This window comes from Ips typographus, linkage group LG1 (genome assembly GCF_016097725.1).
Source record: "Ips typographus isolate SLU linkage group LG1, UJ_Ityp_2.0, whole genome shotgun sequence".
NCBI lineage: Eukaryota > Metazoa > Arthropoda > Insecta > Coleoptera > Curculionidae > Ips > Ips typographus.
Genome location: NC_138422.1, coordinates 2,713,120 through 2,741,115, shown reverse-complemented (window position 1 = coordinate 2,741,115; position 27,996 = coordinate 2,713,120). Strand labels below are relative to the sequence as shown.

Here is a 27,996-nt window from a genome sequence, read left to right as displayed (position 1 = left end):
ATTGGTTTGTTGACTCAATGTAATAAAAATATAACAAAAAAAGTTTTAATAACCATTTAATATCACAGTTCACAACTACAAAAAACTACACAGTAGTATGTACAACAAAGAAGTGCTCTAAAACTACAAGATAACACATTCAAAGGTAATTAAAATGAATCTACAAAATAAATATCCTAGTAATACTTGTTGGAACCCATTTTAAGGCGAATTGAAGATGTAATGCTGATTCGTGGCAGGTCAAATATTCGTTTGAGTGTTATTCTTCTGGCTTTCCAACGCTTCACATGACTCGACATTTATTAAAAAATTGGTCAAAACCGTTAAGTAGAGTAAAAGTTTGGTCAGGCCATTTCCGCCTCGGCCGCTTTATCGTTTCTTTTCCGTAACAGATCGTCCAGCTGGTCGTGATCGTAATAAACCACAAAGTCCTGCGGCGACAAACCCTCGAACATGGCGCTTACCGAAGGTTTCAGATTGTAGAAGAACAAAGGTTGATTTCGGCTGGCAAAATCTTTGGTGATTGAACCAACCACCGTTGCCGCTGTATAGTCAGCGCCGTAAATGTGCGAACAGTCGATCACCACGGGGATGTTTTGTTTTCGGCTCTGTTTGGTGACTAGGTTTCTCACATAGTCGGTCGAGGGGAAGATCAAACACCGGTCGGGGGTGAGGATCAAGTAGTCGACACCGTCACGAGTCTGTTAATTAAAAAAAAAATCACGATTAGTAGGTGAGAGTGATTGACGGTATTTTGTTACCAACCCTTAAAGTTTCTATAGATATTTTCGGTCTGGCAGCGTGGTAGAGGATAAATAGTAGGTTAATGCCGATTCCAATCAGAATACCCACTTCTAAGGGCAAGACTAGGCAGCTGATGAAAGTTATAATGGCCAGGAGAAAATCACTTTCTGAAACAAACACATTAGCCCAAAATTAGAAAAAATGCACTTTTTTGATCTTTAATAGTGAGTTGGTGAACAGTTAGTTGCTGGTATAACCTTAAATATCCAAACCTTCATTGTTAATTTTCTGTCAAACAGACTATGCGTAGCATTTAATGCACCTTTTTCCTACATTTTTGACTTTTTCTTTTGGAAGAAGAACTCTCTTTTTACTGCTGATTTTCTTGTGGATAATTTTATAATTTTTACACCATATAACTATACTTTTTCTATAAATTAAATGAAACTTACTTTTTGTTCTCCACATCGGTTTAACCACTTTCACTTCGACCATGAAAATTACGGCGGCTATGATGATGGCGGCCAGTGACGACTTGGGGATGTAGTAGAAATACGGAGTAAAGAACAACAGAGCCAAAATGACTAGCAGACCGGTGTAAAGTCCGCCCATGGGGGTTTTCACCCCGCTGCTGTTGTTAACCGCGCTCCTGGCCAAAGCGCCAGCACCGGGGAAAGCTTGAACGAAGCTGTTGGCAATGTTGGCCAAACCAATTGCTATCAATTCTTGAGTAGCGTCCACCGGTTTACCATCAGCTGCGTACACAATTTTTATATTTGAGTTAATCACCAATTAAAACTATATTATACAGGGTGGTCCAGTTTTAAATGTCACATACATATGTTAACATACATATTGTCATTTTTCTGAAAAATGCTTTCCAAGGAAAACATACATAAAAGTTTAGTTTAAAAAATCGGTTACTTGTCATAACTGTTAGACCGCTGAAGCAATATTTTAATCAAATTTATAACAAATATATGTGCAATTAATACTCATTATGTGATATTAATGACGTTTGTCGAAACTGTCCAGTGGTGTAAATACAGAAAGATGGTTTTCATGTTTCTGCTTCATTCTCTACGTCACTGTATATTTTTCAAAAATATTTTTTTACTTGTTCAATTTACAAAATAAGTAGCTCTCATAAAATTCTGATTTGAAACTTTGTTTACGAGATGATTGAGTTAATACGTTTAAAACAAACCCAATCCAACTTAAAAGTTTTCTTGAAAACAGTGAAAATTCACTTAAGAAGCTTAAAAAACGTCTTTGGACATAGTTTTCATAGTTTCCAAACAAATTGAAAGACTTTAGTTTTGAAAATTGACTTAGAAACCAGTAAATTTACTTTGAAACGGTGAAAATTGACTTGAGAGGCTTAAAAATTGTCTTTGTAACCAGTTTTCAGACAAATTGAAAGACTTTAGCTTTGGCAATTGACTTGGAAACTATGAAAATTTACTTGAGAGGCTTAAAAACTGTCTTTGTAGTCGGTCGTTATAGTTGTCAGATAAGTTGAAAAACTTTAGTAGTAAAAATTGACTTGTAGCCATGAAAAACTACTTTATCTAGAATTTTTGACTTCAAATTCACACATTTCAACTTTGAAAATTGACTTGGACACCAAAAAGTGACATAAAAAGCTTAAAATTTGCACTTAAAGTAACTTTTCATAATTTGAAAATACATTTTAAATATTTTAGTCTTGAAAATAGTCTTAAATACAGAATATTGACATTAGATTCATGAAAATTGACTTGAAGACTAACTTTTCAAGTTTTTTTACTTTGCTTTTCATTTTGATAGAACTCTGGACTATTTTTAGGGCTTTAAAACTGCTTTCAGCTTGAAAAATTAAGTACCTATTAGGGTTATCTCTACCAAGTTTTTGACATAGCAGACTTAAAAATCTATTTTAACATTTTCCATAGGCTTAAACATGCCACTTCACGGTTTGTCAGTATTAAATTGACTTCTAAACTCTTCACTGTGATTTAAGAGTGAAAAATCAAATTTTAAACTATTTTTATAGTAAAAGTAAAGTTTCAGACTCTTATTGATGAAAGTAAACAAATTTGTCATTAAAAAATCTATGATATTAGTCTTAAACGCTAATTTTTAGAATTAAATTAGTCCAAAATGTTTAATTAAATAAAAAAAAAGTTTGAATTAAATGATCAGTTGTACACTACCTATAGTCTGTTTTTGACTTGACTAATATCCAGTGTCAAAAATTAACTCGTAAACCTCACAGATGACCAGATTTGAATACTTTTGAACCATTTTAAAGTAAAAAACACAATAACCCAATTAGACATTTTTGTCAATTTTGAATAACATCACAACTGGCTAATATATAACTTTGGAGGTTTGTGTCTTCCTTCAAAAGCGTTCTTCAGGAAAATGACATAATGCATGTCAACTTATTTTTTGATGGGCTATCGATTGGTGAATTATTTTTAAACTGGACGACCCTGTATAACAAAATATTCATACAAATGACAAGCTTTATGCTAGAATTTGTCAAACCACTGACTTGAATAAGACAATGTGAGTAATGACTCATTACCCCACAGGTATGAGTGTTATTATCTATTCAAACAAGCATATTATCAAACAAGAAAAAGTATAACTTACCGAAAGCTTTGCAAATAGCGATAGTTTCCAAAAGACCGATCAAAGGCGTGACAATAATTCCAGTGCCCAAGTTAGAGATCATTTCCGAAAACGACACCTCGAGTTTAGTGTTGTTGTTTGTCAAGTTAACGGTGTAGCCACCAAAAGGGGGCATCTTAACACTGGGTAGTCCGGCAGGGACGTCTCCAATGAGCGTCAAAGGTGAATGGTTGCCGTCATAGACGGCGGATCCGATAAACCCGCAAATGATCACAACGATGGCGTTTCTCGAGGTGCCAAACAGCCATATCGACTTGTTTAGGATCGCTTGCGATTTGGTTGGTTCTCCTTTGGACGGGCCGAACTTTAGTTGACCCACAACCTAAAATAAGAAATTAACTTATTATTCAATAAACATTATAAGAATCTCAAGAATTAATCAAAGAGATAACTTACTAGTATTTAGTCAATAATGTAATGTTTACAGCTGAAAAAAGGCCTTTTTTAACGATTTTTTTATTGATATGTCATGTTACGGCGTTTTTCACACCAAATGATAATAATCTAGTTTAATGACAATCTAGCAAATACTCCAATATCGTTTTCAACCAAATCATCCTCTGAACATAATTAAAAAACCAGACAATCTTCACAGGAGCCTTTATAAATTTATAACTCTAGTTACAGTTTAAAATTCAGGTTGATTTAGAAAGAACGAAGCTGCATTTGAGTAAAAAAATACTATGGAAGATACCATTAACCATAAAGTCTTCATCTTAAGTGAGATCATCTTACGACACTCTAAATGTAAATTCTGTAGATACTTACCCTGACAACTAGCAAAATAACGATGCAGGAAATTCCCAAAACGGCGTCCCAAACGTTAGTATTATGGATATCTTTGAAAATATTTCCCCATATTTCGGTAAACACGGACCCGGGCGCGTATATACCAAGAATGTCCTTAACCTGGGAAGTCAGAATGATCAAAGCCACTGCGGACGTAAAACCCGAAGACACCGGGCCGGAGATGAAGTCTATGAGGAAACCTGCAAACAGTCCACCAATTAAATAAGAAAGCTCAGTGATTACCCGGACTTACCCAAACCAAAGAGACCCATCAAAAACTGAACCAACCCGGTGAAAAAACATAGTAAAATTGCGTGTTCCGGCCCTAAACCTTGGACCGCTTGGAATGTCAAGAGAGCGGAAATAGCGGTCGGCCCCATGGGGACATCTTTACAACTACCAAAGAATATGTAAACTATGGCCCCCAGAAAGGAACTGTACAGACCGTATTGTGCCGGCAGTCCTGCTATTCCACTGAAAAAACAGGAAAATAAGTCACACATAATTTTTCCAATCATTATCGGGTATTACCTATAAGCCAAACCCTGAGGGATCACCATCAGTCCTACTGTGACACCGGCCAGGATGTCGCCGATCGCGCAAGATTTGTCGTATTTGGGCAGCCAATTCAAAATTGGCAGTCTTTTGTACAGGGTCTTCTTGGTGCAGGTCTTTCGAGCTTTCTCTTTTACCCACGGTCCGGTTTTTCTCACTTTGTCCCATGTCGATTCTTTTTGGGTTTGATCGTTTACTACTGTAATATCAAAACAAAAAATGTATTATACGATTGTAGTTTGTGCAAACTAAATTTGAACTATTCTAATTTTAAGTAAAATTTTTTGTTTATTTTCATTATTCACAAACAGGAAATTCACTTAATAGTGTAGTTCTGTCCGCAGAGACAATCCCTGACTGGTGTCCAATGCAGAAACAAAAGTAAAGTCAAGTTTCATTGGTTGAATGCTCACGTGACTATGACATTTTCTGACTTGTGGTAAATGGATGTATTTGTTTTTCTGATTACTAGTTGGAAATTCATTATCTGCGAACAGACTTAAGCTTGGTTCACATGAATCCGGATTCGCGGAATGCGGACAGCGGAAAATCGTTCAGCCAATCAGCGTTCTTCCGTAAGCGTTCTGTCCGTCTATTCGGACGGGATTGCACATTTTTTGATATTTTCCGCGCATAAACATGACATTCATGACAGGGACAGAAAACAAAACAGAAACAGCAAAGCAAATATGTCCGTGGAGATGAACGAAAACGATTTTAACACTACGCTAATTGATTTTGTCCAAAGTTACCCCATTTTGTGGGATTCTAAGCACCCTCAACACAAGGATAATAATGCCTTGAAGAAGGCTTGGCTTCAGATTGCCAATCGAATGAAAACAATAGGTATTCGGTACAGTCAGAGAGAAAAGCGCTGTCAAAGTTTGAACTGCCAGAAACACAGTTTGAAAAGACAGTCAGCGACAAAATCGTCTGTTAAACTCACTTGGAGTGAGAAAATGACAGTTTTATCCACATTTTTGGAATCCTCGTTAAATTTCCTATTCAGTTACTTAGAAAAACCGTATAAAATGTGGTACAGTCTGGGAGAAAAGCAGTGTCAAATTTTGAACTAAAAGAAACACAATTCGGAAGGACAGTCAGGGACAAAATCGCTGGTAAAACCCACTTCTAGTCAGAAAATGTTTGATTTAAGTACATTTTTGGAATCCTCATTAAATTTCCTATTCAATAGCCAAAAAAAAAACAAAAAACATATCGGTACAGTCATGGTGTCAAAGTTTGAATTGTTAGAAACACAGTTTGAAAGGACACTCAAGGACAAAATCTCCTGTAAAACCCATTTGTGGTGTGAAAATGACAGTTTTAAGCACATTTTTGGAATCCTCATTAAATTTCCTATCCACTAACCTAAAAAAACACTACCAAATTGAGTACAATCAGAGAGAAAAACAGTGTCAAAATTTGAACTAACAGAAACATAGTTTGAAAGGACAGTCAAGAACAAAATCGCGTTTAAAACCCACTTGTAGTGTGAAAATGACAGTTTTAAGCACATTTTTGGAATCCTTATTAAATTTCCTATCCAATAGCCTAAAAAAATATCACTAAATTCGGTACAGTCAGGGAGAAAAGTGCTGCCAAAATTTGAAAACACAGTCAGCGACAAAATCGTCTGTTAAACTCACTTGGAGTGAGAAAATGACAGCTTTAAGCACATTTTTGGAATCCTCATTAAATTTCCTATCCAATAGTCTTAAAAAACACTAAAAAATCGTGTATAGTCAGTTAGAAAAACAGTGTCAAAATTTGAACTGCTAGAAACACAATTTGAAAGGACAGTCAAGGACAAAATCGTCTGTAAAACCCACTTGTAGTGCGAAAATGACAGTTTTAAGCACATTTTTGGAATCCTTATTAAATTTCCTATCCAATAGCCTAAAAAAATATCACTAAATTCGGTACAGTCAGGGAGAAAAAGTGCTGCCAAAGTTTGAAAACACAGTCAGCGACAAAATCGTCTGTTAAACTCACTTGGAGTGAGAAAATGACAGTTTTAAGCACATTTTTGGAATACTCATTAAATTTCTTATCCAATAACCTAAAAAAAATCACAAAATTCGGTACAGTCAGGGAGAAAAGTGCTGCCGAAGTTTGAACTGGCAGAAACACAGTTTGAAAAGACAGTCAGCGACAAAATCGTCTGTTAAACTCACTTGGAGTGAGAAAATGACAGTTTTATCCACATTTTTGGAATCCTCGTTAAATTTCCTATTCAGTTACTTAGAAAAACCGTATAAAATGTGGTACAGTCTGGGAGAAAAGCAGTGTCAAATTTTGAACTAAAAGAAACACAATTCGGAAGGACAGTCAGGGACAAAATCGCTGGTAAAACCCACTTCTAGTCAGAAAATGTTTGATTTAAGTACATTTTTGGAATCCTCATTAAATTTCCTATTCAATAGCCAAAAAAAACAAAAAACATATCGGTACAGTCATGGTGTCAAAGTTTGAATTGTTAGAAACACAGTTTGAAAGGACAGTCAAGGACAAAATCGCCTGTAAAACCCATTTGTGGTGTGAAAATGACAGTTTTAAGCACATTTTTGGAATCCTCGTTAAATTTCCTATCCACTAACCTAAAAAAACACTACCAAATTGAGTACAATCAGAGAGAAAAACAGTGTCAAAATTTGAACTAACAGAAACATAGTTTGAAAGGACACTCAAGAACAAAATCGCCTGTAAAACCCACTTGTAGTGTGAAAATGACAGTTTTAAGCACATTTTTGGAATCCTTATTAAATTTCTTATCCAATAGCCTTAAAAAAACACTAAAAAATCGAGTATAGTCAGTTAGAAAAACAGTGTCAAAATTTGAACTGCTAGAAACACAATTTGAAAGGACAGTCAAGTACAAAATCGTCTGTAAAACCCACTTGTAGTGTGAAAATGACAGTTGTAAGCACATTTTTGGAATCCTTATTAAATTTCCTATCCAATAGCCTAAAAAAATATCACTAAATTCGGTACAGTCAGGGAGAAAAGTGCTGCCAAAATTTGAAAACACAGTCAGCGACAAAATCGTCTGTTAAACTCAGTTGGAGTGAGAAAATGACAGCTTTAAGCACATTTTTGGAATCCTCATTAAATTTCCTATCCAAAAGTCTTAAAAAACACTAAAAAATCGAGTATAGTCAGTTAGAAAAACAGTGTCAAAATTTGAACTGCTAGAAACACAATTTGAAAGGACAGTCAAGGACAAAATCGTCTGTAAAACTCACTTGTAGTGCGAAAATGACAGTTTTAAGCACATTTTTGGAATCCTTATTAAATTTCCTATCCAATAGCCTAAAAAAATATCACTAAATTCGGTACAGTCAGGGAGAAAAAGTGCTGCCAAAGTTTGAAAACACAGTCAGCGACAAAATCGTCTGTTAAACTCACTTGTAGTGAGAAAATGACAGTTTTAACCACATTTTTGGAATCCTCATTAAATTTCCTATCTACTAATCTAAAAAAACACTACCAAATTGAGTACAGTCAGAGAGAAAAACAGTGTCAAGTTTGAACTAACAGAAACACAGTTTGAAAGGACAGTCAAGGACAAAATCGCCTGTAAAACCCATTTGTGGTGTGAAAATGACAGTTTTTCAATGTTAATTTCAACAATATTCTCTAGGAAAATTGAACATTTCAGGTGCATTTTCATGTTCTTACTTCAGTATTATTATTTTCAGCTAAAAATTTACTCAGTAGCTACAAATTTAGTTAAGAAATCTTGAAATGTAGCTACCAAGTTAACTTTCAATATTAATTTCTACAATTCTAAGAGAACTGATCATTTAAAGCCAATTTTTATGTTTTAGTTCAAGTTTCAATATTTTCAGCTAGAAAATTCACTCAAAAGCAACAAATTTGGTTAGAAAGTCTTAAAATGTAGTTACAAAGTAAATTATCAAATTTCAACAATTAGGTACCATGATTGAGAAAATCCCAGCACCTTTCCAAGATTAATACTAAAAGTTCAACAACAAACGCCGCTCCTAATGAATTAGCAAAACTGCTACTACAAACTGAAACATAGGTAATCTAAAAAAAAAATCTCGATAATACACAATCTTTTAAAGCTGACGAACGCGATATAATCGACGTAACGGGCAATAAAACATTACGACATAATCCATATTGGCAAAATAATTTTTAGGAATATTGCAAAAGCTAGTTAATCCAATTTTATTGGATGACCTAGTTATAACATAAACTTTATTACGTCGGAATGTGCGAGAGAAGGCTTTTAAGGTCTGATGAGGGTTCGATCAAAGTTCAAAACGTATGTAACACTGATTTTCATGAATAATAATGTTGAAAGTTAAACTTTTACAATAATAATTATTTGGGGGCTGGAATGTTTTTAAATTACTCCTCTGAATTTGAGTTTCGTTCAAATACTTTGAAGTACTTCCAACTAGTCTAAACTAATTCAAGAAACTACTCCGAGTTACTCGAGCTACTCTTATAATAAATAAAATGATAAACTTAATCCTCCTTAAATGCTTTTGGACTCTTTGGTAATAATGTAGCTATTTAATTATTTTATTATTACATATTTCTTGTTTCACAGGTTTTCATTGATATTTCGCTGTTTCTTTTTTTTAAGTCTTGTTTTTGTTAAGGTTATAGAACATTTTTAAAACTATTTTTCGGCAACACGGCATCAGTATGTTTTAGGGTTAGCAAAGGACAGAAACATATTCATTGACAAGTGACATTGACAGTGCTGCTTCAGATGTTTACCGATTTGACAAGACTTACAAGAGTGAGGTTAAGCTGGGAAGAAGCAAAATACAATCACCGTGGAAAAATTAAATCAGTGTCATTATTTTACTTGAATTGTGCGAACTGCTGTTGGTAGTGGACTATTTCTGTTATTTTCTTGATAGTAAACCTGCAAAGTAAGATAAGCAGCAATCCTCATCTGTAGGCACCGCCGCAAAATCAGTTACTGTTCGCTCTCACTGAATTGTTTAAACATTTCCGCACATTTTGTTTAAACAATTTAAGTTGCAACGGGAAAGTTTAAAAAAACTGTCAACAAACTCTAAACAACTAAAAACCCAGTAAAAACTCTAAAAATTCCATTCATTTGGCACTAATTCCGCCATATTGAAAATTTTGACGCGCCTACTAGTTTTTCTAGAGTATCTAGAAGGCGCTGGTCTGGTACGCATGGCAAGGGCCACGTTGGCAATGTTCGATTAGGCAACCAGCAATACCAATAAATAGATATAAGAAAATTCGTGATAAGGTTTAGTTTTTATACATGATCGAGATTAAACAGAATGATTGAATCTACTAAAATTCCTGTAACAAATTGAGGTTTTGGTTTTCGGAAAAGTCTAAACGAATTAGTAGCATTAAGTATTTAAATTACTGAGCGAATGCAATTACGAGTATAAATTTAGGTGACCGTTTAATTTAAATCATAAAAATTACATAAAACTGGAACCCATTTTTGTCAAAAAGTAACGTAACTTACGCAAAGGATCGTGCTGACGCAGATCTTTGATCTCAATGGATTGGGCGGGCATTGTGACGTAACGCACTAATCACTTTTTTTTATTCGGGTTTTAAGAAAAAATATACAAGGTGAAGGTACTACCTAGGGGTCCGGGTTCCTCCTAGGCCTACCCAACCAAACTGACTAGAGTGACATCTCCGTAACTCACCTGGACCTCCTCCACCTTATCTCCAAGAGCAATAAATCTACCCTAATCTAACCCTGACGGTTGTTTTTAACACGAGTCGCTTTAAAAGGGATTCGACCAGCAATAAATTAGGGGGATTATCAAATGATTAAAATTAGCCAATTAATATATTGGAGGGTATGACGTGTTAAGAGATATAAAGCGGCGAGGGGGTTATAAAAATCGCTTTTTCGTTTTGTCAAAGTTGTAAAAATACTAACTACCTTAATGATGGAATTACCGGGTGTACTAAAGTTATTACTTCTAATTGATGGCGTTAAGTACCCATTTTAAAAAAAAATTACAATACCTTAATGTGGGCACGTAATCAGGATTTTTTAATTGCCAAAATTACAAGCTTTACTAAATTTAATCAAATGAGTTTTAAATTAATTGACCTAAAACCACAAACCAAAACATTTCACTTTGTATGACATTTATGAAGATTTATATAGAAAAATATATCAAAAGTTTCTCAACAAAATATAAGTCTAGACAACCAAGGTGACTAAATGTCAAGTTCTCCTAAAATTTAAAAAAAAAGTTGCAAAACAATTATCTAATAGTTTCCACAAATAGGCTGGTAATAGCAAACAAGATTACAAATAAGATAAAACATTTTTAATTTAGCTTGTGTGAATATTTACTGAAAATTTAGCTTTCTAATATAAATATACGACTTTGCAGTTTGCTTGTTTAGTATTCTATACTGACAGTTAGGTGGATGAGATAAAGCAGACGTGACGTCATCTGACAGTTTTATTTGTAAACCTGATTAAGTTCCTGTGATTGTTAAATCACGTCACAATTAATTATGAGAACATCGTGAATCTGATTCTCGCAAATTTTTAAGTAAGCCGAGTTTACAACGTCGCGGTCAGGTAGTTTTGAAATTACCTATAATTATTTTGTGAAACTATGTATTCTCGTCTTACTTGATTCGTATTCAATCGACAGAAATATATTATATAATAACATAAATCAGTAAACAAAGAAACGTCACTCAAAGATGTCCTCCAGCCATGTGACCAACGTTCATTCAGATCCAACCAATTGTGCATTGCCTGGAGGACAAACAAATTTGCAGTCTATTATGCCAAATTTTGTACTTTAGTTTGAAAACCTGTGGTTTTATTTAAAAATACTTAACTTGCAAAAAGTTACTTTCTAAACCACTGGTTAACAATATAAGCTGCGTAACCTAGACATTCACCAAATTTTATCTTTAAAACAAAGAGTGTTTAATAGTTAATTTTCTGTTATATTTCTGTTATTGACTAGCTTACTCAACACCTCTATTATTATTATATTACGCTAATTTATTAAACAACTATAAAATTTGTTTAGTATTTTCACTGGTAATTTTTGTTATTTACGTTTGATGTCACGTTTTACCTATTAACTAAAGCGATACTTCTAAAGTAACATTTGTTTATGTTATATTATATTTCGTTTGATCCAAAAACCTTTTATAACCATCAGTAGAGGTTCGTTGCCATTATTATTGAAGAAAAGGCATCTACTCCATCAGTTTTAGAAATATCGGCATAAAACCACCAAAATGTTATTCCGCCCTCTAGCGACGATTTTTAATAACTACAGCATTAAGAAGAAATGTATAGTCCAGTCGGAAATTTACCGAAAAGTTACTTAATGCTTAAATGAAAATTTTTCTTGATAAGGAAAATAACTGTCAAACTTGTCATTGTTATTGTCAAACTTATCATGCATTTTAAGTATAGCTTAAGTTAAGTGTGGTTTAGAGTGTGACTTTTTTCACCTGTACTGTCACAGTCTGACCCACACTTAAATTAAGCTTTATTTGAATTGATATTGGATTGTTGTACAATAAATTAAAAAACGAATTCTTTTTGAATTTTCAGATTTTCTAATTTTTTCCAGAAAATTACCGGAAACTTTGAAAAATGTTGTATACCTAACCTCAACAATTTTTAAAATAATATGTATTTTTTTAAAGAAATGTATTTATAAATTACCCTTCTGGACAACACATTCCCGGTATAAAAGCTTTAATCTTTCGGTAGCGTGACATTTCTACTATATATGGTATACAGGGTGATCAAAAGACAATTTCAAGGGCTACAAATTGGTATATTGAACCACTCTGTAACTGTTAAAATAACAGAGTTATGGGCTGTCACAGTAAAAACTGTCAAAATCAAACAACTCAGTTTTAACAGTAAATAACTCGGTTATTCGACGTTTTAGGTAAAAACGGTATACAGGGTGGTCAAAAGAGAATTTCAAGGGCTACAAATTGGAATATTGAACCACCCTATAATTGTCAAAATAACCGAGTTATTGACAATACAATGGAGTAGTTTACAGGGTGATTCAAAGAATTTTTAACATCCTTGTAACTTGTTTAATTTTCATTTTATAAAAAAAATACCATATATGATAATCAGTATACAGGGTGTCCCAAATTTGAGCAACAAACCACACTTATAATTTTTTATTCGAATTTTGGAATCTACGTCAAATTCTAGGCCTACTTGATGTAAAATGTTTGCATCGATATTCAATTGTTTTTGCTCTAGCAGCCTTGCTTTGACCACAATCTTCGAAAGCAGAAATTCCCAATTTGAACGAAATTTTAGTGCACTTTTCCAGAAAATCGTTTCTAACTCACTTATTTGAAACACCCTGTATAAACACATCGTATAACAAAAGAAAGATAATAAATGGAGCTATCACGTGACCTTGAGTGGGAACGGCTAAGTTGTCCTGTTTAGCCGCTAGAGGGCATAAAAGTTGACTCTCGTTTTTTTGCAGTTTTTGCTCAATATCTCAGGAATGTTTTAGGTTAGAGGTCTAAAATTTTTTTTACACAAATGCACCTCGATGGGATGCAACTTTTACCTTCTATACACTTTTTTGGTACCATGCAGCGTTTGACGAAAAATTAAGAACTTGAATTGTCAAGAAATTTCAAGTGTAACTGATTTTTTTCAGAAAAATTTTTATTTTCAAAATTAACCTCAACTGCCTAAATACCTTCAGGTTAATAGTACAAAAATGACGTAAAGTGTCATTTGTCAAAATGTAATTTTGCAAGGGTGCCACGCCCTAAAGTGTCAAAATTGACATAATTTCAAGGTCATCTCCGAAATGGTGCCAGTTAGTGCAAAATGGACGTCAGATTTGTGTTCCCTAGGTTCAAATTAGTTAAAAAAATCACTTTGATTGAGGAAAATCCAAAATGGTCGCCATTAGTATAGTAGGCCCCAAAAATCCCTAATTTAGATTAAATTTTCGTGCACTTTTCCAGAAAATCGTCCATAACTCGCTTATTTGAAACACCCCGTATAAAACGTCAAGAAATTTCAAGTAAAACTCAAAATTAGCCTGAACTGCTTGAATACCTTCAAGTTAATAGTACAAAAATGTAAAAAACTAATTATTTTTTAATTTTCAGGTTTTTCAATTTTTCCGAAAAATTACCGAAAAAAAAAAATCATCAAATTTTCTGGAAAAATTTCCATAAATTTAATTTTCCGGAAATAATACATCCTTGTAATACTCGGTCAAGACTGTGTTTCTGTTTTACAGTGACACTTTCAACTCTGAAAAGAGTAAAACTATAGAAAACACTTAAAAATTAACTCATTCTGTTATTAATGTGACAGTAAAGTGACTTGATTATTAAGCTATAAAATTGTAAAACAAACTTGAAATTAATTCAAACTACTAGTATTTTATAGGTTTATGGTCTTTTGATCAGCATTCAGTCCGTACTGTTTGTTCCAGGAGAAGTGGCAGTGACGACACTTACATTTGATTGGTTCTTTGATATTTTGCAGTTGTAGACAAATGTCAATAATTAATCTCCTGGAGGACAAACTAACTTGTAGTCTGGTTAAGTTTACGGTTCAAAACTATATTTTGTTTCACTACAGTTATCCTTCACATTGATTTTAGACGTAAAAGATGATTTTGATATGTTTCCTTTAAAATTGTCTATTGGTTAGATGTTCAAATATGATTTACACTTACATATAAAATCGGTGCTGCCCTGAAAATCCGAATTAGATCGGCCTTTTAGGCTGTCGTCAGATAGGGAAAGTGTAGGATTTTCGTAGGCAAAAATGTTCCGGCCTCCGCCACCGCTTTCGCCCTGCAGATCTCGTTCCAATTTGTTGATATCCCTGCAACACACCCATTAATTAACAACAATCACAACCATCGGCTTGACATACTTAAAATAACCCGAGTGCATAGTTCAGAAACTGGTATTATGCTAATGAACGAATTTGCTACGACTGATTTTCTCTCTACACCCCGAAAAAATGCGCAGCTAGGGTTTAAATGCTAATTAAACTGTCGGTAAACAAGTTAATACATTGAAACCGCTGTAACAAATCCAGTTCGGCTGCGAAAAAATTAGAATGTTAAACCAAGGGTTAAGACTGATTGATTACTAAGAGTTTTTGAGAGGTTTCGGATTTTTCCTTGAGAACATCTAAATTAGTGATGGGGTATTATGAATGATAAAATTGAAATATTTCGATTATGGCAGAATTATTCGATTATTATAACATTTACTAAATGTTCAAAGAAAGATCATACAGGGTTTTTCAATCAAAAGTAGCCACCCTGTATTTCTTCCAAAATAATTTCTTTGTTAAAAAATGCTAAGACACGTCAACAAAGATTGCAAGGGGGACATCTTTTTACGTAGGATTTGAATTTCTGCCATCAGCCCCTTTGCCGCCATAGCCACCCCCACTAAGTTTTCAAATGGCACCATACCCTCTGTGGCACATCGTTGGAAAGGGTATTTCATAAGGAATTAATTGCACTATTTTATTTGTACATTTGCTTTGAATTCTTCAAATCTGTTCTGCCGCTATCTTCTTCTTCAGGTGCCGTCTCCGTTTCGAAGGTTGGCAATCATCAGGGCGATTTTTGAGACCGCAGCTCTAAATAGTTCGTTGTTATTGCAACCAAACCATTCTCTAAGGTTCTTCAGCCATGAATTACGTCTTCTCCCCACAGATCTCTTTCCTTCGATTTTTCCTTGCATAATAAGTTGCAATATTCCATACTTTTCCCCCCTCATGACATGTCCCATATATTGCAATTTTCTGGCCTTAATTGTCGTAATAACTTCTCTCTCCTTATTCATACGTCTCATCACTTCCACGTTGGTTATTCTGTATACCCATGAAATCCTCAGTATTCTTCGGTATACCCACATCTCAAACGCTTCCAGTCTCCTCATTTCGGTTACCTTCAGCGTCAAGGCTTCCATCTCATAATACAATACGGACAGCACATAACATCTCATTAGTCGTATTTTCAGTTCCAGGTTTAGATCCCGACAGCAGAAAAGCCTTTTCATTTTTATAAATGTGCTTCTGGCCTGTTCGATTCTGATTCGTATTTCTTGTGAGCTGTCGTTGTTTTCATTAATGGTCGTGCCTAGGTATTTGTATTCTCTTACTCTCTCAATAGGTTGATTGTTTACATATATCCTACGAATGTCCTGAGTTGTTTTTGTCATCAACATATATTTTGTTTTGTTTATGTTCATTGATAGTCCATATTCTTCGCTTACCGTGACCATTCTATTAATTAGCGTCTGTAGATCTTCGTATGTTCCAGCCAGAATAACTGTATCGTCAACATACCTCAGATTATTTATTGTCATGCCGTTGATCTTAATGCCTATGTTCTGATCATCAAGTGCCCTATTTATTATGTCCTCCGAGTACAAATTAAAGAGGATTGGTGATAGTATACACCCTTGACGAACACCTCTCTGTATTTCTATTTCTTCTGATGTCATGTCTTCTATTCGTACTACTGCTTTTTGACCATAGTATAAGTTTGATATTATTCTTATGTCTCTGAGGTCTATTCATCTCTTTATTAATGTTTCTATGAGCAAGTCATGCCTCACTTTATCGAAAGCTTTATTGTAGTCCATAAAGCATGTATATATGTCTTGATTTATATCTAGGCATCTTTGTGACAGGACATTGAGTGAAACTCGCGCTTCCCTTGTTCCTAGGCCTTTACGGACTCCAAATTGTGTATCGCCGATGTCTATGTCTATTTTCCTGAATACTCTACCATGGACTACCTTCAGCAGGACTTTCAATATGTGAGCCATCAAGCTAATGGTACGGTAGTCAGAGCACTGCTTGGCATTTTTCTTTTTTGGAAGAGTTATAAAAGTTGATAGCAACCAGTCATTTGGTATTATTCTTGTTCTATATATGGTATTGATTAATTCTACCAAAATATGAATCCGGTCTTCCTCTATCAGCATAAGAATGTCCACTGGCAGTTGGTCCGGACCTGCAGCTTTTCCGTTCTTCAGCATCTCGAGTGCATATGTCACTTCATCCTTTATTATGTCCGGGCCTAAATCCCCTTATATATTATCAAGATTGGTTTGTCGTCTTTCATCTTCGAATAGTTGTGTAATGTAGTCTTTCCATATTTCTGGAGGATAATTTAACAATTATTCGAATTTTAGCCAAAAATTTGGATCATATTGTCTTTTTCAATACGAATTTCTAATTTAAACATAATATTCTTGTAAATATGTTTTCAATAAAACAATTTTTCTATTTAACACACCAATGTTGTTTTTTTAAACCGATTATGAAAATGTATCGATTATTCCCAATCCCAACACTAATCTAAATTAAAAGGGGGCGTCCTGTTGGTGACAGTTCATTAACTTCTTATTAAACGGTGCTTCGCCACACTTATTTTATGCCGCCTCACCTTCACTTGAATCACTCTCGTTTTATTGCAAATCTGTACTAGTTGCAATGAAATGTACGGTTCAAAAACGATAGAAATCGCCAATTTGGGCGGTAGATTCGCAAGAATGACATCAGCAAAAAACCGGTTTTTTGGCGTATGTAAACATAACCATTTTAATCAGTCAAGGATTTCTTTTTCAACGTAAACACACCTGACCTAGTCTTGGGTCAATAAACTGGATAAATCATAGAAAATATATTAAATAATTGTCTAATAAACAAACCTTCGTAGGCTTCAAGGTTCAGTTCGTGAATAGCGAACATCCAGAATGCTGTAACCTACTAACGAAAAAAACCAGCGACACTTTAAGGGAAACGACATTAATTGAATCATTGAACCATTGCCTTAACGAGACACTGTTAATTACATGTTAATTAATCTATCGCCTTTAACGGTTCTGGTACAAGTGCTAACATTGCCTTGTTATTGATCAATATAATTAATCGCTTTTAAATCGACCCAATATGTGACCTTTTATTTTTTGGTAATTCAGTAAGCTGGAAGAGAAATCCTGCATACTGAAAATCCACACAGTGATCAATATTCAAAAAATGCAAATGTTTAGATCCACTTTCTATTTCTTATGAAACAACCTGTTATTAGTGGGTTTCAATTTTAAGTAAAAATTCAGTCATATTTCATAAAAGGAATTTTGATGAAACAAGCAGTTATTACTACCCATAATGTGCCAAGGGTAAGGTATTCAAACATAATAAAGTATGAATAAACTGCTCGTCAAAAAGAATGGGACAACAAAATGTTTCAAATTGATTCACTCGGTTTTAATAATTTTTTTGAGAATTGAAAGAAATTTTCTTTTTTTTTCTGATGACCTAAATAATCTTTTTGGAAAATTTCACGGATTCGAGTTTACAGGGTGTTACTGAGGTGTAGTCAAAAAATGAAAAATTCGGTCTAACACCATTTCTCGCCTTGCAAAATTTCAAAACTGGGGTTATTTTTACTTTTCTTGTTTTTAATTTAAACATTTTTTAAAATCTTTTGTGGGAGAAGAAAGGAATTAGCAGAAATTACACTTAAAACTACCTAAATTAAGTAAAAAGCTTAATCTGCGTTATACAGAATAAAACAAAATCATATTTTGCAAAAGAAGCACACTATTTGTTTACTAATTTTGTTATTAAGAGCCGTTTATAAAATTTATTGGTAAATTTCAAAAATGCTTTCATTTGTATATCTCTTAATTCAAATTCAACAATTTTAGTAATTTTTAGGGCAGATAGCAGATAACAGCTATTTCATACATTTTGTGGAGATTGACTGTGTTTTTACTTTCACTTACACTCACTACTCCACTGTGGGAATATGGATTACTTGAAGAAAGGTTAAATTAAAAACAAGAAGAAATCACACCATTTTTGAAATTTTGCAATAAAATTTGTAAACGGAACTTAATCACCAAACTGGCAAAAACGTCTTAGAGATATTGACTACAAGACACAATTAAGGTTGTTTTGAAACATTAAAAAATTTTTTTGCGAGAAATGGCGTTAGACCAGATTTTTCATTTTTTGACTAGATCTTTCAAAAAGATTTTTTAGGTCATCAGAAAAAAGAAGAAAATACCTTTTAATCCTTAAAAAAATTATTAAAATCGAGTGAATCAATTTGAAGAAACAGCCGCTCAAAAATGACCAAAAATTTGGCTGTCCCATGGAGAAAATGTCGCTCATAACCTTGAAAAGTCTGTAAATTACATTTAGACAGTTGGGAAAGCTTAAATTGAAAAAGCCTCCTATGTGACAATTTAAATTTGGAGCTGACAACACTGTAAAGTTACATTGAAACTTGTCAACAACAGTCACATGACCCAAAAAATGTCATCCTAAACCTTGAAAACTGTATTTATTCTTAAAATATTCTGTTAACATTTACTATATTAAATCAATGAAATCTAAACTGTCAAGACTGTGGTTGCATTCCATTGACCACGTACACATCGTCTAAAACTTGATCCGATACGAAATGACATTGATTCAATCCTGTCTATACTGTACCCTATCGAGTTTGGCATTCTCTTCCTCTAGGTTAGTAAAGTTAAATTCAATGTGACAAGAAAATTTACCAATTTTACCAGTAAATTTATGGGTTTAATTGAAATTTGCTTGAAAAATATCATTTTCCTGTCCTGACTGTCATTAATTTGAAAAGTCATAAATCTGAATCACTATACTTTTCGTGCACCCCCTGTATAGTAGCTCCAGGGATGAGTTTAGCAGTTTATTACGAAAATTTCTGCTTTCTTTCAAATTGTTCGAGTTATTTAGGAAACACTGGTTTGGTGCAACAAATTTTCAATTCAGTTGAAATTCTGGTTTAAAATTTGAAGAGCCTGTAATTCGGTTATTTTTTTGGGAGTTCAGGGAAGTTGAGTTGCTTAAATTAGTCGTCTTGAACTCCTCTTTCCAGTAGTGTTGAGCAAAAAATTCTATTTCAAAAAATGTGTACAGGATGACCGAAAACATTGAATCACCATACTTTTCATGCACACCCTGTATACTGGAAGCTAAAATGGTTCTGCAGGTGCTAAGTAAGGACTTGATTAGGAACATTTTTGGTCTCCTGCAATTTTTTTTTAACAGTCACCGTTTTAGAGTAATATAGGAAAAACTGGTTTGTTAAGTTAGTAAAATTGTGACCTAAATGTTGAACACGGTTTAAAGGACTAAACTGCCTGTAAAACCCACTTTGAGTGACCAAATCACATTTTTAAGCACGTTTTTCTAATTCTCATTAAATTCTCTATCTAATGACATAAAAAGTCACTACAAAATCAAGTAAAGTCAGGGAGAAAAGTGGTGTCAAAATATAAAATGTCAGAGACACAATTTGAAAGAAAAGTCAGAGACAAAATCGTCTGTAAAACCCACTTGGACTAAGAAAATGACTGTTTTAAACAAATTTTTGAAATGCTCATTAAATTTCCTATCTGATAACATAAAACAACACTACAAAATTTAATACAGTCAGGGGAAAAATGGGTGTCAAAGTTTGAACTGCTAGTAACACTGTTTGAATAAACAGTCGCGGACAAAATCGCTTGTAAAACCCACTTAGAGTGAGAAAATGACTGTTTTAAGTACATTTTTGGAATCCTCATTAAAATTCCCATTCAATAACATAAAAAATATAGTATTTTTTTTGGTCCAGTCAGGGAGAAAAGCGGTGTCAAAGTTTGAACCGTCTGAAACACAGATTGTAAGGACAGCCAGGGAGAAAATTGTCTGTAAAACCTACTTGAAATGAGAAAATGACAGTTTTAAGCACATTTTTGGAATCCTCATTAAATTTTCTATCCAATAACCTCAAAAATCACTTGAAAATTTGGTACAGTCAGGGAGAAACGTGGTGTCAAAATATAAAATGCCAGAGACACAATTTGAAAGAAAAGTCAGGGACAAAATAACCTGTAAAACCCACTTGGAGTCGGAAAATGACAGTTTTAGGCACATTTTTGGAATCCTCATTAAATTTCCTATCCAATAACCTCAAAAAACACTTTTTTGTTCACTGTTAATTTTTTGTTTGATCTATTTACTAATGTGTTGATCCCATGTCATTATTGTCATTTCGATCCGCTTTGTTGGTCCAATTCACTTGAAAAAGAGGATACGACAGGACATCCCAATTACTCTATCGGATCAAAATATACATCGATGTTTTTCCGGAGGATCAAAAGTTACGATGTGTACCTGGTCACAGAAATTCATATGACCACTATAATTGAGAATATCAACTTTTTATTCACAAAACACAGACACAGGAATAGAAGAAAACACAGCAACAGAAGCGCATTGTATAACCATAAACTTCTCTCTAAGTGTTCTCTACTTCTTCTATAAAGGTCAATTGACTTTTGCAATGTTTGAGTTGGGGCTGAAATTCCAATTTCAAATATTTGAATATTCAAACGCAAAATATTGTGAAAGCAGCGATTTTGTGCCTATTTTAAATTATAAGAATTAAATACCAACTTTTTAAACTGAAGTAAAGTGTTTTAAGTTTCTGGACTGAAATGTAGTTTGACAGTTAATTGCATTTTGTTTAAGTTTCATCAAAATTGGAGAGTCAGTAAAAAATTCTTATCAGCAAGGTTTTGCAGTGGTTTATGTGGTGGATGCAGTTGGACTAAATTTTGTAATTGCTCTAGCGTTATTTTGAAAAAAATTTTCAACTGATTGATCTATAAACCACTGGACTGGATAAGATCAATGAATTCGACTTGAAACCAGTTATAAATTTAAGGAAAAATGTGCGCAGTGTAAACGAGTGGTTAAATCAAAATTCTATCAACACTGCACTAACTAAAAATGTGATCTAGACAGGTGGTTTATAAGTTAAATGATCAATCTTATTTCTAAGTGGGTTTTAATTAATTGGACTTCGAATATTGGTCAGGTTTTGAACTTTTTTAACAAAAATGGAGTGGGGTTGTCTATAAATAAGGCTTAGACGAATCTCGACCATCCAAAACCATTAAAATACCAATCAGCAGAATGTCTATAACGATTCATTACCACTTTATTATTGCTCACAGCGTTTGCCCGTGACCGTACACTTTCATTTTCTTTGACCTTCGATTCATTGCTACCGACCGATTATTAAATATTATACACATTCCTCGTTATACTGTCACATTATGAGAGTAAACACTAATCAATGAAATGGAAGATGCAATGTCGCATCTGTTATGTTTATTGTAAAAAAAATCAACGATGCGCTCTCTGAGTAATCGTATACATTTCATTATAGTATTGTGTTTACTACTCTGTTTACAGTTCCAATGTTAAAGATTTGCTCAACGTTTTAACGACATTTTTGTTCCTTTTAAACTTTTACTCAGCCGACCATATAATTATTATTAATAAGCTGGTTCAACAACTGGGTTTTTGTGTGTGTATAAGTGTAATTTGTGACGCATTCTTTACTTTGTATTCTATTAGTTTAGGAATTTGGAATTTACTAAACTCACTCAAAATTTATTTATGAAATAAATTATTTACCTGAAATAAATAAACTAGAAAGGTGAAATTCACACTAAAAGTAGTAACGTGAAACTTTTTTACACTTTTTTCTATCTTGTAAATCAAAATTTCAACATGAAAGTCTTAAGTGGATAAATATGTGTTGGTTATGTGTAGAATCCGGATTTTTAGAAATTTTGCTTTTTGTAAATAATAAAAGCAACCAACCTTTGACGTCTAATGTAAACGAGAGATTTTTTTCATGCTTTTTCTTCTTTTTGTGCATTTTTCTAACTGAAATCTGATTTTTCTAAAGCTTGCAGTAATTTTATTAATATTGTTGTCAACTATAGTCCCATAGGGACTATGCATGACATATCTAAATTAAAAAGTGATAGTTTTTACTGGATTATATATTATTTTTAACAATAGATATCAAATATCTCATTTTTACCTTTTTGAGGCTTGTCATTATTTCACATTAAGCCCTTCAATTGCAGTATCTATATTGAGATATTTAAGGATTCTGAGAGACCAAAACATACTAATTATCTGTTGCAAAATGGGTAAGTATCAATTTACAAATTAAAACTGACCAAATAATTTCCAAATGCTCCGAAGTAGTCTAAAAAAATGTAAAAACATTCCAAAACACTATAGAAGCTCCAAAATGCCTTGCAAAAGCTCACAAAACAGACTAGAAGTTTCTAAAATCTTTAAAAACAGTCTAAAAGCTTCCAAATGCTTTTCAACTTATCTATAGAAACTCTCAAGACAGTGTAAAAGCTTCAGTATGCTTCTAGAGCGGTTTAAAAGTTTCTAGAACCATTTACAAGGTTTCATTCAAATGCCTTAAAAGCAATCCAGAAACTTCAATGCTCTTTGAACTGTTCAAAAACTTTCCAAATGCTCCTAAAGTAGTCTAAAAAGGTTTTAAAACACCACAGAAATTCCAAACTGCTTCTCAAGTTGTCGAAAGCCTTCCAAATGATCTTCAACTAATCTAATAGAAACTCTCAAACAATTTCAAGGCAGTCTAAAAGCTTCCATAAGTTTTCAAATGCTTTAAAAGCAGTCCACAACCTTCAATGCTTTTTAAACTCTCCAGAAACCTTCCAAATGATCCTAAAGTAGTCAAAAAAGATTTCAAAATGCTACAGGAACTCCAAAATGCTTCTAAAGCAGTCAAAAGCCTTCCAAAAGCTTTTAGAACAGTCTAGAAGCATTCAAACCATTTCAAGATTGTCTAAAAGTTTCCGTGTATGCTTTTAAAGCAGTTTAAAAGCTTCCAAAAGTTTCTAGAACCGTCTACAAGGTTTCAAATGTCTTAAAAGCGGTCCAAAACTTTCAATGCTCCTAAAGTAGTCTAAAAGGATTTCAAAATGCTTCTAAAAAGCCTCTCAAAACCGCCTACAAGCTTCCAAATGATCTTCAACTAGTCTAATAGTTTCAAGGCAGTCTAAAAGCTTCCATAAGTTTGTAGAACCGTCCATAAGTTTTCAAATGCTTTAAAAGCAGTCCAAAACCTTCAATTATTTTTAAACTCTCCAGAAACCTTTCAAATGATCCTAAAGTTATCTAAAAAGATTTCAAAATGCTACAGGAACTCCAAAATGCTTCTAAAACAGTCAAAAGCCTTCCAAAAGCTTTTAGAACAGTCTAGAAGCTTTCAAAACATTTCAAGACAGTCTAAAAGTTTCTGTACGCTTTTAAAGCAGTTTAAAAGCTTTCAAAAGTTTCTAGAACCGTCTACAAGGTTTCAAATGTCTTAAAAGCAGTCCACACTACGGAAACTTCAAAATGCTTCCAAATTTTTTTAGAACAGTTTAAAAGATTTCAAATGCTCTTCAACTATTCTAGAAGCTTCCAAGAAATATCAAAACAGTCTAGAAGCATCCAAAAAATTCTAGAACAGTCCAAGAATTTCCAAATGCCTCTAAAACATTCCAGAACCTTCAATATGCTCTTTTAAACCTTCTAAATGCTCCTTAAGTAGTTCAAAAAAGTTCTAAAGCAGTTTAAAAACTTCAAAAAAAAAGTAAAAAAAATTTGCATCTCTGAAAGAGTTTTGTGCTTTTTTAGTGATTTTTACGCTTTTTTGAGGAAAATAATTTATCACGATTTTAGTCCTTTTTAATCCGGACTCTATAGTTGACTCTATGTGTAACACCTGGTGACATCTATAATGAGTTGTACGACTTTTAAAAAATTGACACTTATCAGTTTGTTTGAATTTGCAATGGTGTTTTTTTTTCTAGATAAGTACTAGGTACTACCAAAGTTGATTATAGATGTCACCAGGTTCTGTACGTTATTGCCAGTTATTTAGCTAATTGATAAATTGGATCGACGTACTTATAAGTTGTTATTAAGTACTATAGGACGACACTGAATTTACGAAACGGTGTTTTACTGAAATGGTTTTCGAAAGTTTCTCCACGATTCTCTAAACTGCAAGAATTTGCCAATAAAGTTGAAATGTTTTGAGAACAAACCAAAATGACAATCCCTGGTTTGCTGGTATCGATTAAATTCATCGAGAAGATATTCCGTTTTTTGAGTTTCCAAGATATTTCCTAAACGGTTACAATTTTAAGTTGCTGGTAAATTACAAATACTGTGTCAAAATTTGACAACGTATTTCTACCTGACTGTACTAAATTTTGTAGTGTTTTTTTCAGTTTATTAGAAAAGAAATTTAATGAGGATTCCAAAAATGTGCTTAAAAACATGATTCGGTTAATCCAAGTGGGTTTAACAGGCAATTTTGTCCCCAACTGTCCTGTAAACCGTGTTCAAATTTTATATCACAATTTTTCCTTAATAACTCAAAAACGGTAAAAGTTACAACAAAATTGCAGGAGATCAAAAATGTTCCTAACCAACTCCTTAACTCAGCACCGTAAATTTGCAGGACCGTTTCTCTTCAATTTTTCCGATAGAATTTTGTGCTTAACCCCACTGAAAAGAAGAGTTTAAAACGGTTTTTTAAGTGGTTTCCCCATTCTGAACTGCCAAAAATAGCCGAGTTACAGCATTTTAAACCACAACTTTAATTTGTTGCATCAAACCAGTTTTGCGTTCAAAATAACTCAGAAACGGTGAATGTTAGGAGAAACTAGAAAGAGAGCAAAAATGTTTTGCTAAGCTAATTTTTGGATTTTTCCCAGTCCGTCAGTGCTGCCACTATACAAGGGCTGCATGAAAAGTGTAGTTGTTCAGACACAAAAATTTGTGGTCAAATTGGAATTAATTGTTAAATTTTCCTGCCACATTGAATTTTACTTTACCTTACATGTAAGTACTAAAAATGGGTGCAGAAAAATATTACAAATAATTATGCAGGAATTATTATTCTACTTATTGTTTTTAGACAATGATTTCGAGTCACAAATATTTTTTTTCTTAAATTCCGACTTTGAACTCGGAATTTACATTGTCACATTGCAAAAGCTGTTCAAACCAAATTAGACAAAATTTTTCAGTTTGGCAACATTGCAATCATTCTTCGAAGCAAATTAGTAAAATTTGTTAACTTTGGCAACATTGCTAACACACTTCAAAGAAATTAGTCGGACTTGTCAGTTTGGTTACATTACAAACACTCTTCGAACCAAAATTGTAGAATTTGTTAGTTTGATAACATTGCAAGGATACTTTTGAACCAAATTACCAAATTTTGTCAGTTAGGCAACATTGCAAACAGTCTTCGATCTTAATTAGGAAAGTTTGTTAATTTGGCAACATTGCATGTGTTTTCAATGTTGCCAAACTGGCTAATTTTACTAATTTGGTTTGAAGAGTGTTTCCAATCTGTCCAAATTGACAAGTTCAACTAATTTCTTTGAAGTGCTTGCAATGTTGCCAAATTAACAAACTCTCCTAATTTAGATCGAAGACTGTTTGCAATGTTGCCTAATTGACAAAATTTGGTAATGTGGATCAAAAGTATCCTTGCAATGGTATCAAACTAACAAATTCTACAATTTTAGTTCGAAGAGTGTTTTTGCAATGTTGACAAATTAACAAATTCTATTAATTAAGATCAAAGAATGTTTGCAATGTTGCCAAACTGACTAATTTTACTAATTTGGTTTGAAGAGTATATGCAATGTTATCAAACTAATAAATTCTACAATTTTGGTTCGAAGAGTGTTTGTGATGTAACCAAACTGACAAGTCCGACTAATTTCTTTGAAGTGTGTTGTGTGCAATGTTGCCAAACTGAAAAATTTTGTCTAGATTGGTTTGAACAGCTTTCGACAATGTAAATTCTGAGTTCAAAGTCGGAATTTACCTAAATTCCGAGGAATTTAAGAAAAAAAATGTTTGTGGCCCTTCTACGCCTTCGTAGAAATTAAAGCTAAATTTGTGCAACATGATTATTTACAAAAATCTTAAAATGCAAGAAGAGCAAGATAAGGCAAAAGAGAGATTTGTGGCTTAATTAGAGCCTCTTTAGTAGAGGATTTTCTTTATATTTTATACCGATGTAAACAGTTACAGGTAGAAAATTATTATTACAATTTTAGGTAGAGAAATTGTAATTAACTCTTAAAGTATACAATTTCACTGGTTATTTCCTTCCTATCAATTTTGACCAATCGCTATCAAGAATTAGTATAATAAATGTAAATTTTAAGTGGAAAAATCACTTAACAACTGTCAACTTAGCTGTCAGCAGTTTTTCCGGAAAAAAAATCGAAAAAATTGCACACTCCTCACAACAACATAAAGAATAGTGTTATACTGTTTAATAGTGTTTCTAGCTTGAAAGTTATTGTTCTTATTAATTATTGTTCTTATTGTTTTAATTAAAATAAAATGTTTATTTAACTCAGGAAATAACCTTACCAAATATCCCTCGGGCATCTAATTTTTCCTGTGGAAAAATTGGAATACTCGTTTCTTGTTTTTCCGAATTTTTCCGGAAAAATTAAATGCACTAGGGATATTTCCCCCGATTAAAATTGAACGTTTGAAACAATTTTGTGGTTATCATAATAAAGCATATTTGCTTCTGCTTCGTTTTCTTCGATCGGAAAAATATAAATTAAATTTTTTAGCCACAATGACAAAGGAAAAATTCACGTTTAAATTGGAACAAAAGCCAGTGGTAAAAAAAATCAAACAAAAGCCGGACGGTTCAAGGTTTAAACAAATTTTGTTTTGTAATTGAATTATAAAATTGGCATTTTTTGTGTCGGTACCTTTTGTCAAATCGAAACTATTCACTAGAAAGTGCTGTTTAATAGGAAAATTGCTCGGAACCAGGATGTGTGAAACAAATTTGTATTCTAACCGTGTATATCGGAACGAATTTGTTAAAAATGTAAATAGCTGGAACATTTCTAGAAATTGCCAATCTATGCAAAGCTTGAAAACAAACCCAGGAAAAATACCGCTACAAGAACTGTTGAAGAATTGAAGGCCTGCAAAACGATTTTTTTGTTTTGTCTAATAAATACTCACTCAGAATTTCCGTTCTGGTTGTCTTTTCCCGTAGCCATTTCCCTCAAACTGACTACCACCAAGTAAAATTGAACTAAAAAACGTCAAAAAAAAAACCACGAAACAAATTCAAATCTAATGTTTTTGTTAATTTTAAATCGCCGCTATACACAATAAACTAAACCGACTGCACTACCTTATCGATATCAAAACAAAAATAGCAAATGGTGTTTTTTTTTTTTGGTTGGTTGGTACGACTCGAGTACCCCGACGTTTCTTCC

General features: G+C 33.3%; 1 protein-coding gene across 3 annotated transcripts; it reads right to left on the bottom strand.

Annotated features, from left to right (window-relative positions):
* Nucleotides 1-40: 40 nt before the first annotated feature.
* Nucleotides 41-27,996, bottom strand: LOC145737194 (sodium-independent sulfate anion transporter-like). Of its 3 annotated transcripts, none has more exons than XM_081991796.1 (9): nucleotides 27,737-27,996; nucleotides 14,493-14,644; nucleotides 4,744-4,966; nucleotides 4,466-4,686; nucleotides 4,192-4,412; nucleotides 3,385-3,745; nucleotides 1,197-1,499; nucleotides 766-911; nucleotides 41-701 (listed from the first exon to the last, which is right to left on the bottom strand). In XM_081991796.1, the coding sequence occupies exons 1-9, from the start codon at nucleotides 27,772-27,774 to the stop codon at nucleotides 345-347; spliced, it is 2,022 nt and encodes a 673-aa protein (XP_081847922.1). In that variant the 5' UTR covers nucleotides 27,775-27,996; the 3' UTR covers nucleotides 41-344. The 3 variants fall into 3 exon arrangements, with proteins under 3 accessions (XP_081847922.1, XP_081847928.1, XP_081847934.1); XM_081991802.1 differs by lacking the exon at nucleotides 27,737-27,996 and adding an exon at nucleotides 14,696-14,730; XM_081991808.1 differs by lacking the exons at nucleotides 14,493-14,644; nucleotides 27,737-27,996 and adding an exon at nucleotides 10,268-10,437.